Raw genomic sequence first — 14,717 nt, forward strand, 5'->3', positions numbered from 1 at the left:
TTCATCCCAGGAAGAAAGCCGTTACATTAAGCTAAATAATTGGTCAAACTGGAAGATAATCTGCATTGCACACTATGCATCAGCTGTTTTCCCCATGGTCAAATAAAACCACAGAGAGTTTTGAGGTATTATAGTACTAATAAAACCACAGAGAGTTGTGGGGTATTAGAGTACTAATAAAATCACAGGCAGTAGTAACCAAAGACTGAACAAACAATGCCACGGCCTTGCCTGTTGACTGCAATCTTTTACAGGTTCACTTTGCAGCTTGAGGAGGTTATCGCTAGTCAGACGGGTGCGATTTTGAGTTCCTTTTTATAACCTAACAACGGGCCAAAGAAGGGATAGGGTTTCTTAGTAAATGTTCCCAGCTTCTCAGGTTTCAGTCCAGTCAACTATTTTCAATACTTTGTTTTCCAAATGCACGCTCCAGTAGGCGTTCTCTGGAATCATTTGGATGTTTGAAACTCTCTTCTCTGGGTCCCGTTCAAAACCATGGTGCCCTCAAAGCTCATCAATAAGCTAAGGACCCTGGGACTAAACACCTCCCTCTGCAACTGGATCCTGGACTTCCTAACTACCCTGACGGTGGTAAGGGTAGTTAACAACACATCCGCCACGCTGATCCTCAACACAGGGGCCCTTCAGAGGTGAGTGCTCAGTCCCCTCCTGTACTCCCTGATGACACAACTTTGGTAGGCCTGATCACCAACAATGACGAAACAGCCTATAGGGAGGAGGTCAGAGACCTGGCCGTATGGTGCAAGACAACAATCTCTCCCTCAACGTGATCAAGACAAAGGAGATGATTGTGGACTACATGAAAAAGAGGACCCCCATTCTCGTCAACGGGGCTGCAGTGGAGCATGTTGAGAGCTTCAAGTTCCTTGGTGTCCACATCACCAACAAACTAACATGGTCCAAGCACACCAAGACAGTCGTGAAGAGGGCACGACAAAACCTATTCCCCCTCAGGAGACTGAAAAGATTTGGCATGGGTCCTAAGATCCTCAGAAAGTTCTACAGCTGCACCATCGAGAACATCCTGGCTGGTTGCATCACTGCCTAGTATGGCAACTGCTCGGCCTCCGACCGCAAGACACTACAGAGGGTAGTGCGAACAGCCCAGTACATGACTGGGGCAAAGCTTCCTGCCAACCAGAACCTCTATACCAGGGGGTCATATAGGAAGGCCCAAAAAATGGACTCCAGCCACTCTAGTCATAAACTGTTCTCTCTGCTCCCGCACGGCAAGCAGTCCCATAGCGCCAAGTCTAGGTCCAAGAGGCTTCTAAACAGCTTCTACCCCCAAGCCATAAGACAAGCCACTGCTACTCTCTGTTATCATCTATACATAGTCACTTTAATAACTTTACCTACATGTACATACTACCTCAACTAACCAGTGCCCCCGCACATTGACTAAATATTGGTACCCCCCCCTGTATATTGTCTCGCTATTGTTATTTTACTGCTGCTCTTAAATTACTTGTTACTTTTATCTCTTATTCTTATCCATATTTTTTGGGAACTGCATTGTTTGTTAGGGGCTCGTAAGTAAGCATTTCACTGTAAGGTCTACACCTGTTGTATTCAGCGCATGTGGCTTATACAATTTGATTTGATTTGAATTTCATATGTATGTGTATGTGCATCGGCTAGCTAATTAGCAGTGTGCTAGCGGTGACATCACCCGCTCTGAGACCTAGAAGTGGTTGTTTAATTTGCTCTGCCAGTGTTTTTGTGACACGGCTGTTAACACTACTTTGTCGGTGACACGTGTCGATGTGTTCAGGGAGTCACTCGTTTGAGCACAGGTTTTGCAAACAAGAGGCATGGAAGCAACACCGTTAGCCTCAGGCAGCTCAGCCAATACCTCAAAAACAATTGCTTATCCCTCCGTGACAAAAGTCTGTTGTTGCTAGTCAACTTTCAGTGGACACTCCCATGAGTGTCTTTCAGAACCCCTACTAAAACCACACCTGTTTCACTCTTTGTTACTTCCCCCTTCTTTTTGAGCGACAATTTCTCATTTTCTTGGAACGTAAGGGGAAATCCCAAATCTCTGTACAACGCACTACTTTTAACCAGAGTCCTATCAAAGTAGTGCACTAAATAGGGAATAGAGTGTCATTTCAGGTGCAGCCCTAGTAAAACCATAGGTTGGGTCTACATGTATGTTACATACAGTTATCTTACATACAGGACTGTATGCTGCTACCTATGCTGACCACTGTGACATCAAAACACTGTATCATCAAACAACTATTTAAATGTCAGACTAGGTTGGATGGATGGTCAATATGAATTGAATAACCTGACTGACAATAAGTGTCCCAAACATGCTAATAATAACAACAATGATGAATAGCACAATTTTTCCACTCAAAGCAAATGCGTAGGATGTGTCAATAGTAGCTGCATTCTTCCTTGTTGTTGGATGTAGGCAAGCACAGAGTGTTAAGTAACATGGCTACCAGTATTTGCATTGCATATTTGTATTTGATGTGGGTATCTTTGTAATTACAGGGCTCATCTGTATAAAGAGACCTTGTTCTCAGTATGACTACTTGTAAAAATAAAGGTTACAGAAACACATTAGGGTCATACTCACAAAAAGCAGTTTGACTACATGCTTATACACACAACACACACACACACCACCCACAACCACACACACACACACACACACACACACACACACACACACACACACACACACACAACACACACACACACACACCACACACACACACACACACACACACACACACACACACACACACACACACACACACATTACAATAACATTAGGTCTGACGAGTTTCGGTTAAAATGTTGGCACAAGGACCTGTACAACCCCACCTAACAATTCTTTGTCATCCAGCATGGACCCAAAACGTTTAAAATATGATTGTAAAAAAATATAAAATAAACTAGTGTATGCCATAGGTTGGATATTGGCTGGTTCTTAACCAACTGCTGGATCACATGACAGTAAATTTCGTAAGAGTTGGTCAAAGCACAAACAGATTTGGCTACCAGGATAAGGTGGATAGTAGTTGAGACAGAAGGGTTGGGTGTATAGATCTTCTGATGCCCCACAAAAATGCAGTCCCACCTGTTCAGCAACATGACAGGGGCCTTAACACTGAATCAAGTTTCACCACAAGAATTAAAGGTGATCTAGTTCTCTCTCTCTCGCTCCCCCTCTCTCTCTCTCTCTCTCTCTCTCTCTCTTCTCTCCTCTCTCTCTCTCTCTCTCTCTCTCTCTCTCTCTCTCTCTCTCTCTCTCTCTCTCTCTCTCGCTCCCCCTCTCTCTCTCTCTCTCTCTCTCTTCCTCTCTCTCTCTCTCTCTCCCTCCCTCCCTTAAGTACACGCACACACACAAACATGTCAAAGTCAAATAATACTTACTGACACTCTCTTCAGAAAACATCCGTGTCAAGGAAAAGGGATGTGCATCCGTTTGTTGAAACAGAATGGCAGCATGAGGTGGTTCATCTCTGTCTAGCTGTTTTGGAGTGGTGGTATTTTCAAGTATGTGGTGAATTTTTAAAACTCTAAGTACTAAACCTTAAACTGATAACACTTGTAATGCCCGTTATCTTATGTTCAGAACCTTTATTTGGCATTCATTGCGGTTCACACATCTTTCAACTCTGAGTCATTAATGAAAAATCTGTTTTCCATGAAAAACAATGAGAGCATTTAGTTAGTCACCATGTAATCGGCCTGTATGTAGCTGGTGTAGAGGAGTCAGGCGCAGGACAGCAGAAATGACTAAGGAACGTAATTTACTCAAGGAATCAAAAAATACAAACACAAATAACTAACCCACAATAACGACCGTATACTGTACATACAAATAATCACTCACAAAAAACCATGGGGAACAGAGTTAAATAATGAACAAGTAATTGGGGAATTGAAACCAGTGTGTGAAAACAAAGACAAAACAAATGGAAAATGAAAAGTGGATCGGCAATGGCTAGAAGGCCGGTGACGCCGACCGCCGAACGCCGCCCGAACAAGGAGAGGGACCGACTTCGGCGGAAGTCGTGACACACCAAAACATCAGATAATGATGGCTCACCATGTAGTCATTTTAACTAACATTAAATCAAATAAAATAAAATAAAATTGTATTTGTCACATACACATGGTTAGCAGAGTTAATGCGATGTAGCGAAATGCTTGTGCTTCTAGTTCGACAATGCAGTAATAACTGCCAGCAGTTATTGCCAGCAGCATACACACCCTGCATACCACTGCTGGCTTGTTCTAAGCTAAGCAGGGTTGGTCCTGGTCAGTCCCTGTATGGAAGACCAGGTGCTGCTGGAAGTGTGTGTTAGGGCCAGTAGGAGGCACTCTTTCCTCTGGTCTAAACAAAGATCCCAATGCCCCAGGGCAGTGATTGGGGACACTCTCTGTGTAGGGTGCCGTCCTTCGGATGGACGTTAAACGGTGTTCCTGACTCTCTGAGGTCATTAAATAATCCCATGGCACTTATCGTAAGAGTAGGGTGTTAACCCCGGTGTCCTGGCTAAATTCCCAATCTGGCCCTCAACCATCACGGTCACCTAATAATCCCCAGTTACAATTGGCTCATTCATCCCCCTCCTCTCCCTGTAACTATTCCCAGGTCGTTGCTGCAAATGAGAACGTTTCTCAGTCAACTTACCTGGTAAAATAACGGTAAAATAAAAATAAAAAAAATAAAAAAATACCAACGAGTAACTTAACCTAACATTCCACAAACTACTACCTTACACACACAAGTGTAAAGGGATAAAGAATATGTACATAAAGATATATGAATATGATGAGTGGTACAGAATGGCATAGGCAAGATGCAGTAGATGGTATAGAGTACAGTATATATACATATGAGATGAGTAATGTAGGGTTATAAACATAAAGTGGCATAGTTTAAAAGGGCTAGTGATACATGTATACAATAAGATGGCAAGATGCAGTAGATGATATAGAGTACAGTATATACAATATACATATGAGATGAGTAATGTAGTATTAAACATTATATTAAGTGGCATTGTTAAAGTGGCTAGTGATACATTTTACATACATTTCCATAAATTCCCATTATTAAAGTGGCTGGAGTTGAGTCAGTATGTTGGCAGCAGCCACTAAATGTTAGTGGTGGCTGTTTAACAGTCTGATGGCCTTGAGATAGAAGCTGTTTTCAGTCTCTCGGTCCCTGCTTTGATGCACCTGTACTGACCTCGCCTTCTGGATGATAGCGGGGTGAACGGCAGTGGCTGGGTGGTTGTTGTCCTTGATGATCTTTATGGCCTTCCTGTGACATCGGTGGTGTTAGGTGCCTGGAGGGCAGGTAGTTTCGCCCCGGTGATGCGTTTGCCCCTGGTGATGCATTACAGCTGTTTTTCAGTCTCTCGCGTCCCTGCTTTGATGCACCTGTACTGACCTCGCCTTCTGGATGATAGCGGGGTGAACAGGCAGTGGCTGGGGTGGTTGTTGTCCTATGATCTTTATGGCCTTCCTGTGACATCGGGTGGTGTAGGTGTCCTGAGGGCAGAGTAGTTTACCCCCGGTGATGCATTACATCTAATAGCAAGAAATCAAGATACACATTTCAAAGCTATTATTTTTGAAGAGCTAATAGAACGAATAGTAGATGGTAATATAATTTTCCAAACTGTTTTTGACTAAAACTTGACACTCACATTTAAAAATAATAACTTGTATCCAATGGCAGGTTATGAGGATGTTGGAAAATGTGTCAGTCTTACGGTTTCATTATCCTTATACAATACATACTTAGGACAAATAATCAGAAATATGGGTATTGTAAAGCAGTTGGCAACTGTAAAAACGAAGCATGGTGTTGTATGCCATTTCTTCCCCATGCAACATTGTACAAGATCACCTTTTCTACCTGACTGATACAGTACTGTCTTGCTCTCTGCTAGAAATTAATCAGCTGACAGTGTATCAATGAAATTCAGATGATGAGGGAATATTTTTCTATATAACCCAGGTATTTCAGCAGTGGATTGTACACTACACTATCATGGTAGCACATAGTGACTCTTTCCACTTTGTCCTATTGAAGCACACTGGCTGATGGAGAATGATGTAGTATTTAAAGCCACATCCAAGTATGATTCAGTTAACCTACAACAGAAACTGATGTCAAATTGTACATTTATGAGGTAAAATATTGAATTTTACAGTGTTCCAGTTATCAAACTATATACGCACTATACAATTCTGTTCAGAGTTATCAGTTTTAAACCGTTTGATTAATAAGTTATTAACCAGTAGGCAAGTTGAGAACAAGTTCTCATTACAATTGCGACCTGGCCAAGATAAAGCAAAGCAGTTCGAACCATACAACAACACAGAGTTACACATGGAGTAAAACAAACATACAGTCAATAATACAGTAGAAAAATAAGTCTATATACGATGTGAGCAAATGAGGTGAGATAAAGGAGGTAAAGGCAAAAAAAAGGCCATGGTGGCGTAGTAAATACAATATAGCAAGTAAAACACTGGAATGGGTGATTTGCAGTCGAAGAATGTGCAAAGTAGTAATTGAAATAATAGGGTGCAAAGGAGCAAAATAAATAAATAAATACAGTAGGGAAGAGGTAGTTGTTGGGCCATACATAGATGGCCTATGTACAGGTGCAGTAATCTGTGAGCTGCTCTGACAGCTGGTGCTTAAGCTAGTGAGGAGATAATTGTTTCCAGTTTCAGAGATTTTTGTAGTTCGTTCCAGTCATTGAAGCAGAGAACTGGAAGGAGAGGCGGCCAAAGGAAGAATTGCTTTTGCGGAGAGTTCTCCTCCGCCCCAGCCATAAATGACCAGAAAAGAACTATACCTCGACTGGTACCACGTTGGCTACATGGTGTGGCATGCTGCTAATGGTGACCACATAGCGAGGCTATGAGACTTGAAGGGGAACTGCCGTGTACCTCTAAACTTAGCATTGCCTGTAGCATTGACCCTGATCCCCAGCTGCGGAATTTGGCGACGAGAATGAACAGAGGAGATACCAAGCCATACGAGGAGCTGCTGACATGGGTCGCGAGTGCGTGTGGTCCTTCGGTGTATATGGGGGCTTGGTGACAAAACGGGATGGCCACTTTCGACTAGGACTGCGATCCTAATTTGCTTGAAGGATATTGGAGCGTATTTTGTAAATTGGCACAATCGCCCGATGTCGGAGGGATCGTTTTAGAGGATGGTCAGTTTTACAAGGGTATGTTTGGCAGCATGAGTGAAGGATGCTTTGTTGCGAAACAGGAAGCCAATTCTAGATTTACCTTTGGATTGGAGATGTTTGATGTGAGTCTGGAAGGAGAGTTTACAGTCTAACCAGACACCTAGGTATTTGTAGTTGTCTACATATTCTAAGTCAGAACCGTCCAGAGTAGTGATGCTGGACGGGCGGGCAGGTGCACGCAGCGATCGGTTGAAGAGCATGCATTTAGTTTTACTTGTATTTAAGGGCAGTTGGAGGCCACGGAAGGAGAGTTGTATGGCATTGAAGCTCGTCTGGAGGGTTGTTAACACAGTGTCCAAAGAAAGGCCAGAAGTATACAGACTGGTGTCGTCTGCGTGGAGGTGTACCAGAGACTCACCAGCAGCAAGAGCGACATCGGCCCAAGAGTCGGCCCAAGAATTGAACCCGGTGGCACCCCCATAGAGACTGCCAGAGGCCCGGACAACAGGCCCTCCAATTTAACACACTGAACTCTATCAGAGAAGTAGTTGGTGAACCAGGCGAGGCAATCAATTGAGAAACCATGGCTATCGACCTTTATTTAACCAGGTAGGCCAGTTGAGAACAAGTTCTCATATACAACTGCGACCTGGCCAAGATAAAACAAAGCGATGCGAAAAAAACAACACAGAGTTACACATGGGATAAACAAAAGTACAGTCAATAACACAATAGAAAAAAATCTGTATACAGTGTGTGCAAATGAAGTAAGGAGGTAAGGCAATAAATAGTCCAATAGTGGCGAAGTAATTACAATTTAGCAATTTACACTGGAGTGATATATGTGCCGATGAGGATGTGCAAGTAAAAATACTGGTGTGCAAAAGAGCAGAAAAACAAAAAGAAATATGGGGGTGAGGTAGGTAGTTGGTTGGATGGGCTATTTACAGATGGGCTGTGTACAGCTGCAGCGATCGGTAAGCTGCTCTGACAGCTAACGCTTAAAGTTAGTGAGGGAGATATAAGTCTCCAACTTCAGTGATTTTTGCAATTCATTGTAGTCATTGGCAGCAGAGAACTGGAGGAAAGGCGGCCAAAGAAGGTGTTGGCTTTGGGGATGACCAGTGAAATATACCTGCTGGAGCGCATGCTACGGGTGGGAATTGCTATGGTGACCAGAGAGCTGAGATAAGGCTTAGCTTTACCTAGCAAAGACATAGATGACCTGGAGCCAGTGGGTTTGGCGATGAATATGTAGCAAGGACCAGCCAACGAGAGCATACAGGTCACAGTGGTGGGTAGTATATGGGGCTTTCGTGACAAAACGGATGTGTAATTAAACTGTAAAAAGGACCCATTGAAATAAAGTGTTACAGAGGGAACATAGGTCACAGTTTGGGCTTGGAGCCTGTTTTGTATAAAAACTTACAAGATGTGTCCAGTACGACCTATGACAGCCTTACAATTACAGATGTTTTGGGTTCTTTGAGGAGTGAAACACTGTGTATTCTGCCAGACATCCTTCCAATCAATAGCCTCATCATAAATTGCCAAATCCTTTATACTTTCAGTTGCAATATTCCCTAAGGCATAAACATTTGGTAAATCTGTCTAAGAGTGTGTTACTGCCTCAATGCCAAGAGGCACAGCACAGTCTTAGAAAAAAGGCTCCAAAAGGGTTCTTAAGCTATCCCCATATGATAAACCTTTTTGCTTCCAGGTAGAACACTTTTTGGTTCCATGTAGAACCCTTTTAAGTTCTAGATAGCACTTTTTTTCTAAGATCTACAACACATGAATATGTGTTATGATACAGTACACACGGACTATACATAACACTTGCAGTAACTAAAATGGCCATGGGGGGCAGCTTTCCTGTAAAGTACTGAGGAAGCCAATAAGATACAATGTGTTGTCTTGATAAAACCTGGAGCCTCCCAGTTTCCTCCCATGTGATTCTTGCTGGAAGGTGACAACTGACTGCTTACACATTAACCAGAGGAGCTGCAGTATATTATCTCCTTATCCATTTTTTCTGTTCTCATATGGCCACAGCATTTAGCATTAGCAATTTGGTAAATGGGTACTTGGTATAAATCATATTTGAGACTTTAAGTGGTGATATACAACAACACAGGACAGACATTGATACACAACGTAACTATCTGAAAAATAATCACCATCAGAACTGGAAATCTCTCTCTCTCTGATACAGTCTACTTAGTAAAATGTCATGGTAAGCATTTTTTTCACTTCTTTTTGTGGTAACAATATAAAAGTTTATGGCATCATGCTTCCTTTAAATTTGTCTCTTGGTTTTTGTTAGCAATGTGAATCAGGTCTAGTGGACGTGAAATGAGGCTGACAATATCTTTATAGGCGCTGTGGCTGAGAATTGGAAAAAACAGAATTATTCTGGGACTACTTAGGACTATTTAATTGTTAGCTGTTACCAATTAGCCACCACCACCATGGGTAAAGCTGCTCAGATACAAACCTAAATCATTACCCTAAATACATGAATTTACCCCAGACTACTCTATTCAGTACAACTATAGTACATATTCCACTGGATCAAAATAAGCCACAACTCTTTCTTTCTTTTACAGGATGTTTTGGATCAAAACCAGAAGACCAGAGTAAGTTTGTTTTCTTCTCTTCATGAAAAGATTATTATGGATAATTGTCTTTCAAAAGAAGAAAACTGTATTATTCAACACCATATTACTTTATACAGTGCCGATCATCAGGGATTCAACAAAGGATAAGGGTAAGCTTTAAGTCTCTTAATATCAATACTTTTAGTGGATCATTAAGTGGATCATCATCATCATAATACAAAATAAGCCAATCATGAGTTGGTAAATTGAAAATATGATCTCTGATTCTTAAGGACTTAATATTTTAGTGTTTGATGTTATAACCTAACATGTGTTATCTAATAAACAACACAAACATGACATTGATTGAAAGCATGTGCAGTTACAGGGTCTGACAAAATATTTCAGATGAAGATTGTATATTTAAAATGATTTAAGGAGAATTCTATTGTTTTGGTGAAATGAAGGTTATGACTCAATTGCAAGGCAAGAAAACCCTTTACAGACAGAAACTCAGTTCAAACCACCTCCTAAGAAAGGTGTGAAGTATACTACATCAATACAGTTGGTGCTGTGTATATTATATTCTGTGTAAGCACCAACGTTACACCAACTTACCCTAGTACACCCTCTTACCCAAGCGCATCAGTATTAAGTCAGTATATATTTTTTAATTGCACATTATCTTTCCCAGTTATTAACTTTGTATTCCATACCTTATTCTGGTTTATCATTGCAATTGTAGATGCATCAGCCAGTTCCAGGAAGAACACTGCAGAGTTCGGTAATGTGTCTCTTTAAAATACAATATAATTTCAAATAATATTCATGTGAAATGTGAGACACTGAATTTGTCATTCTTACGCTTAAAAATGTTTGTTCTTTCTCCAGATATAAATCAAGCACTCTCACATGAAGGTAATGGGCTCTGTCAACAGAATCAGTTTTTCAGCTCAATTAAATAACTTAATCATATTAAAATACTTCATTTGCCCTACATGCCAAATTTTAATCAATGGAGATTATTTTGTAATTGAATCTGTTTTCCTATTCTCCACAGTGGATGTTACTCTGGATGTGGACACAGCTCACCCTAAACTGAAGATAGATGGGAAATCACTACAGTGGACTAATGAATCACAGCAGAGAAACATTAACATTGAGAACTGTTTTAATGAAGAGCCTTTTGTGTTGGGCAAAATGGGCAGTCCTTTGAAGAGTTACTGGGAGGTAAATGTGAAGAGTTACTGGGAGGTGAAAGTGAAGAAGGACGACTGGGTGCTTGGCGTTACCAAGGCAACGGCTCACAGGAAGGGGCCGCTGGTTTTCAGACCAAAAGGTGGCTTCTGGGTAATCAGACTATCCAATGGGCAAAGACTTAAAGCAATGGAGGATGAAGAACATGTTCTTGAGAAAGGTATTCCAGATAAAGTTGGTGTCTATCTGGATTATCAGGAAAAGAAGGTGACTTTCTTTAATGCAGATGACGGCTCACTCATCTACTCATTTATCGACGGACCAAGTTATCAGGATGATGTCCTGCCACTTTTCTCACCCTGGAACAATGATGCAAAACCAATCACAATTTTGTCCATCACAGCAACATAGAATTTTTTTTTAAATCACATTCCCTGTCTGTCAATAGCTTATCATGGTATCAAGCTGTGTTAATAGTTATCGATTAAGTAAAATCCAGAATTGTGGATTAATTTGTTTGATCCTTTGCTGTCATTTAACCAGGCATCTACGTTGTGTTCCATTATCTGTATTAATATATTATTCGTTCATTATTTCAGTAGATTTTTGTGTATGAAATTAAACAAACATTTTGTTTTAAAATACTAAATGTTGATTTGAGAAAAATACAAGATCTTATTTGGTATCTGGATGTAGATCTATTGATGACTAGGATTGAGAGAAACAACTACCTTCTAATGACTTGTATGTAGTTATTTTGACAAGTTTGGTAATCATCCATCACGTAAAACTTTGATTATATTTACAATGACCAAGCATGAAAGCTGGATTGCCAGAGATTTGACACAATATATTGACCCTGTAAAGCCTGAAGTTGTTCAGTGTAACATCTATTTTGACCGTATTACAGACATTTCTAGCATGTTAGTTCAATCAGTCTGAGATATAAAGTGAATCTTTATATTGTTTTTAAAAGAAATATGACTGTACGATATGAACATAAAAAAACACCAATATGACAAATGAGTATGACAAAATGGAATACATTAGTCTATACATCTTTGTAACAAGGGATATTTACTAACTTTAAAATATTGAGTATATATAGAATCATTATAGAGATTTTAATAGATTTTTACAGTTACATCTAAAACATTAGATAACAGTAGACAAAAAAAAGGGCAAAACATTCCATCTCATATCGCTCAGACCAATTTCTGTGAGATAAAATATGTAAAAGATTGAAGTAACTTAAATCTTCACAAAGTTGATAACTGCTAAAGATAAATAAATACTCAAACAATGGAAGATAATCCGCCTTGCACTCTACCCATCAGTTATTTTCCCCATGGTTAAATACAACCACATAGAACTTTTTTTTTAAAGGGTACTAATAAAACCACAGAGTTTGGGGGTATAAGAGTACTAATAAAAACACAGAGTTTGGGGGTATTAGAGTACTAATAAAACCACAGAGTTTGGGGGTATTAGAGTACTAATAAATACACAGAATTTGGGGGTATTAGAGTACTTAAAACCACAGAGTTTGGGGGTATTAGAGTACTAAGAAAACCACAGAGAGTTTCGGGGTATTAGAGTACTAAGAAAACCACAGAGAGTTTGGGGGTATTAGAGTACTAATAAGACCACAGAGATTTTGTTTTTTTTAGAGTAACTAATAGTCACACACACATGCAGTAGTAACCAAAGACTGAACAAACAATGATATGGCCTTGCCTGTCAACTGAAATCTTTTACAGGTTCACTTCTCAGCATGAGGAGGATATCGCTTGTCAGATGGGTGAGATTTTGAGTTCCTCTTTACAACCTAACAACGGGCCAAAGAAGGGATAGAATTTCTTAGTAAATGTTCCAGTGAAGGAGTGGCATTTCTTCTCAACATTGAAAAATACTATCCACTAACACTCCCAGCTTCTCAGGTTTCAGTTCAGCGGGAAGTACAGTAGGAGACTGCTTTCAATACTTTGTTTTACAAACGTATGCTCCAGTAGGCGTTCTCTGGAATCATTTGGATGTTTGAACCTCTCTTCTCTGGGTCCTGGGCGACTCCAACACTCCACTGAGTCTTCTCCCCCAGGTCAACCTCCCAGTAATGTTTACCTGTATTATATCCCTTCATTTCAAATACAGTGCTTTTCCTCAAACCTCTTCTCAGTTCCCTTCTCTCTCCGTAGGTCTCCACATTTCACTGATTTGAGATTGTCAATTGTTTTATATGTTTTATTTAACATTTATTTAACTAGGCAAGACAGTTATTTACAATGACAGTGAGTCTGGGGTGTGCAGTGCATGGGTCGAGAGTCACATCCGCTGTAAGTAAGTACATATGTCATTGTGTGTACATATGTCACACTTGTGTGTACATATGTCACACTTTCACTGTTGAATTGTGTGTGTAGTGCGTGTGTATGTGTGTATGTGAATCTTAACCACCTCAGGTTGATGTCTGGGCCACTGTGAAAATCTAAGTAGCATAATAATAAATCCCCATAAAAATCTGTCAGTTTAAGCTAGAAATATGGTCAAATTGTTGCAAAGAAACCACAACTAAAGGACACCAATAGAAGAAGAGACTTGCTTGGGCCAAGAAACACGAGCAAGCAGTAGGCTGTCTTGTCATTGTTGATGATCAGGCCAACTGCCGTCTGCAAACCTGATGATCGAGTTGTAGGCGTGCATGGCCACACAGTCATGGGTGAACAGGGAGTACAGGAAGGGGCTGAGCACGCATCATTGTGGTGTCCCAGTGTTGAGGATCAGCGAAGTGGAGGTGTTTTTTCATTATTATATGGTAGTATCTTTTTACTGACACAACTTTGTCTTGTGTGACTTATTCATGAATCTGAGCATACAGATTCATGAGCCTCTTATGTGCGACCACAGTATGTGACCTGTGTTTACGATCGGCAGAAATTCAGCAGTGTGGGAAGGGCAGGGAGGAACTATCTTGATCGACACAAACAAGCTAAATTACTTTTTACAACTCTGTTCCCAGGGCCTGTTTCTGCACATGTGCTCACACACACACACACANACACACACACACACACACACACACACACACACACACACACACACATACATATATATATATATATACAGTTGAAGTTGGAAGTTTACATACAGCTTAGCCAAACACATTTCAACTCAGTTTTTCACAATTCCTGACATTCAACCCTAGTAACAATTCCCTGTCTTAGGTCAGTTAGGATTACCACTTTATTTTAAGAATGTTAAATGTCAGAATAATAGTAGAGATAATTATTTATTTCAGCTTCTATTTCTTTCATCACATTCCCAGTGGGTCAGAAGTTTACATACACTCAATTAGTATTTGGTAGCACTGCCTTTAAAATGTTTAACTTGGGTCAAATGTTTTGGGTAGCCTTCCACAAGCTTCCCACAATAAGTATGATGAATTTTGGCCCATTCCTCCTGACAGAGCTGGTGTAACTGAGGCAGGTTTGTAGGCCACCTTGCTTGCACATGCTTTTTCAGTTCTGCCCACACATGTTCTATAGGATTGAGGTCAGGGCTTTGTGATGGCCACTCCAATATCTTGACTTTGTTGTCCTTAGGCCATTTTGCCACAACTTTGGAAGTATGCTTGGGGCCATTGTCCATTTGGAAGACACATTTGCGACCAAGCTTTATTTTCCTGACTGATGTCTTGAGATGTTGC

General features: G+C 40.6%; 1 protein-coding gene and 1 long non-coding RNA gene across 5 annotated transcripts; both read left to right on the forward strand.

Annotated features, from left to right (window-relative positions):
- Window positions 1–55: 55 nt before the first annotated feature.
- On the forward strand, window positions 56–12,541 carry LOC139023842 (uncharacterized). The gene is made up of 2 exons (XR_011475027.1): window positions 56–191; window positions 12,455–12,541. It is a non-coding gene; the product is annotated as an uncharacterized lncRNA (long non-coding RNA).
- LOC139022473 (butyrophilin subfamily 1 member A1-like) lies at window positions 8,423–11,427 on the forward strand. Of its 4 annotated transcripts, none has more exons than XM_023981926.2 (7): window positions 8,423–9,453; window positions 9,827–9,856; window positions 9,955–9,987; window positions 10,285–10,356; window positions 10,563–10,601; window positions 10,709–10,735; window positions 10,878–11,427. In XM_023981926.2, coding segments are annotated over exons 2-7 (720 nt in total). In that variant the 5' UTR covers window positions 8,423–9,453; window positions 9,827–9,855; the 3' UTR covers window positions 11,426–11,427. The 4 variants fall into 4 exon arrangements, with proteins under 4 accessions (XP_023837694.1, XP_023837698.1, XP_023837693.1 ...); XM_023981925.2 differs by lacking the exon at window positions 8,423–9,453 and adding an exon at window positions 9,481–9,692; XM_023981930.2 differs by lacking the exon at window positions 10,285–10,356 and having other exon boundaries at window positions 8,428–9,453.
- Window positions 12,542–14,717: the final 2,176 nt, after the last annotated feature.

The sequence above is a fragment of the Salvelinus sp. IW2-2015 genome, linkage group LG37 (assembly GCF_002910315.2).
Source record: "Salvelinus sp. IW2-2015 linkage group LG37, ASM291031v2, whole genome shotgun sequence".
In the NCBI taxonomy this organism is placed as follows: domain Eukaryota; kingdom Metazoa; phylum Chordata; class Actinopteri; order Salmoniformes; family Salmonidae; genus Salvelinus; species Salvelinus sp. IW2-2015.

What these genes read in the sequence shown, in the direction of transcription:
- LOC139022473 (XM_023981925.2), top strand. An exon ending in GGATTCAACAAAGGATAAGG is followed by an intron (nt 9,988 to 10,284) that starts GTAAGCTTTAAG and finishes GGTGAAATGAAG; the next exon opens with GTTATGACTCAATTGCAAGG. An exon ending in TCAAGCACTCTCACATGAAG is followed by an intron (nt 10,736 to 10,877) that starts GTAATGGGCTCT and finishes TATTCTCCACAG; the next exon opens with TGGATGTTACTCTGGATGTG.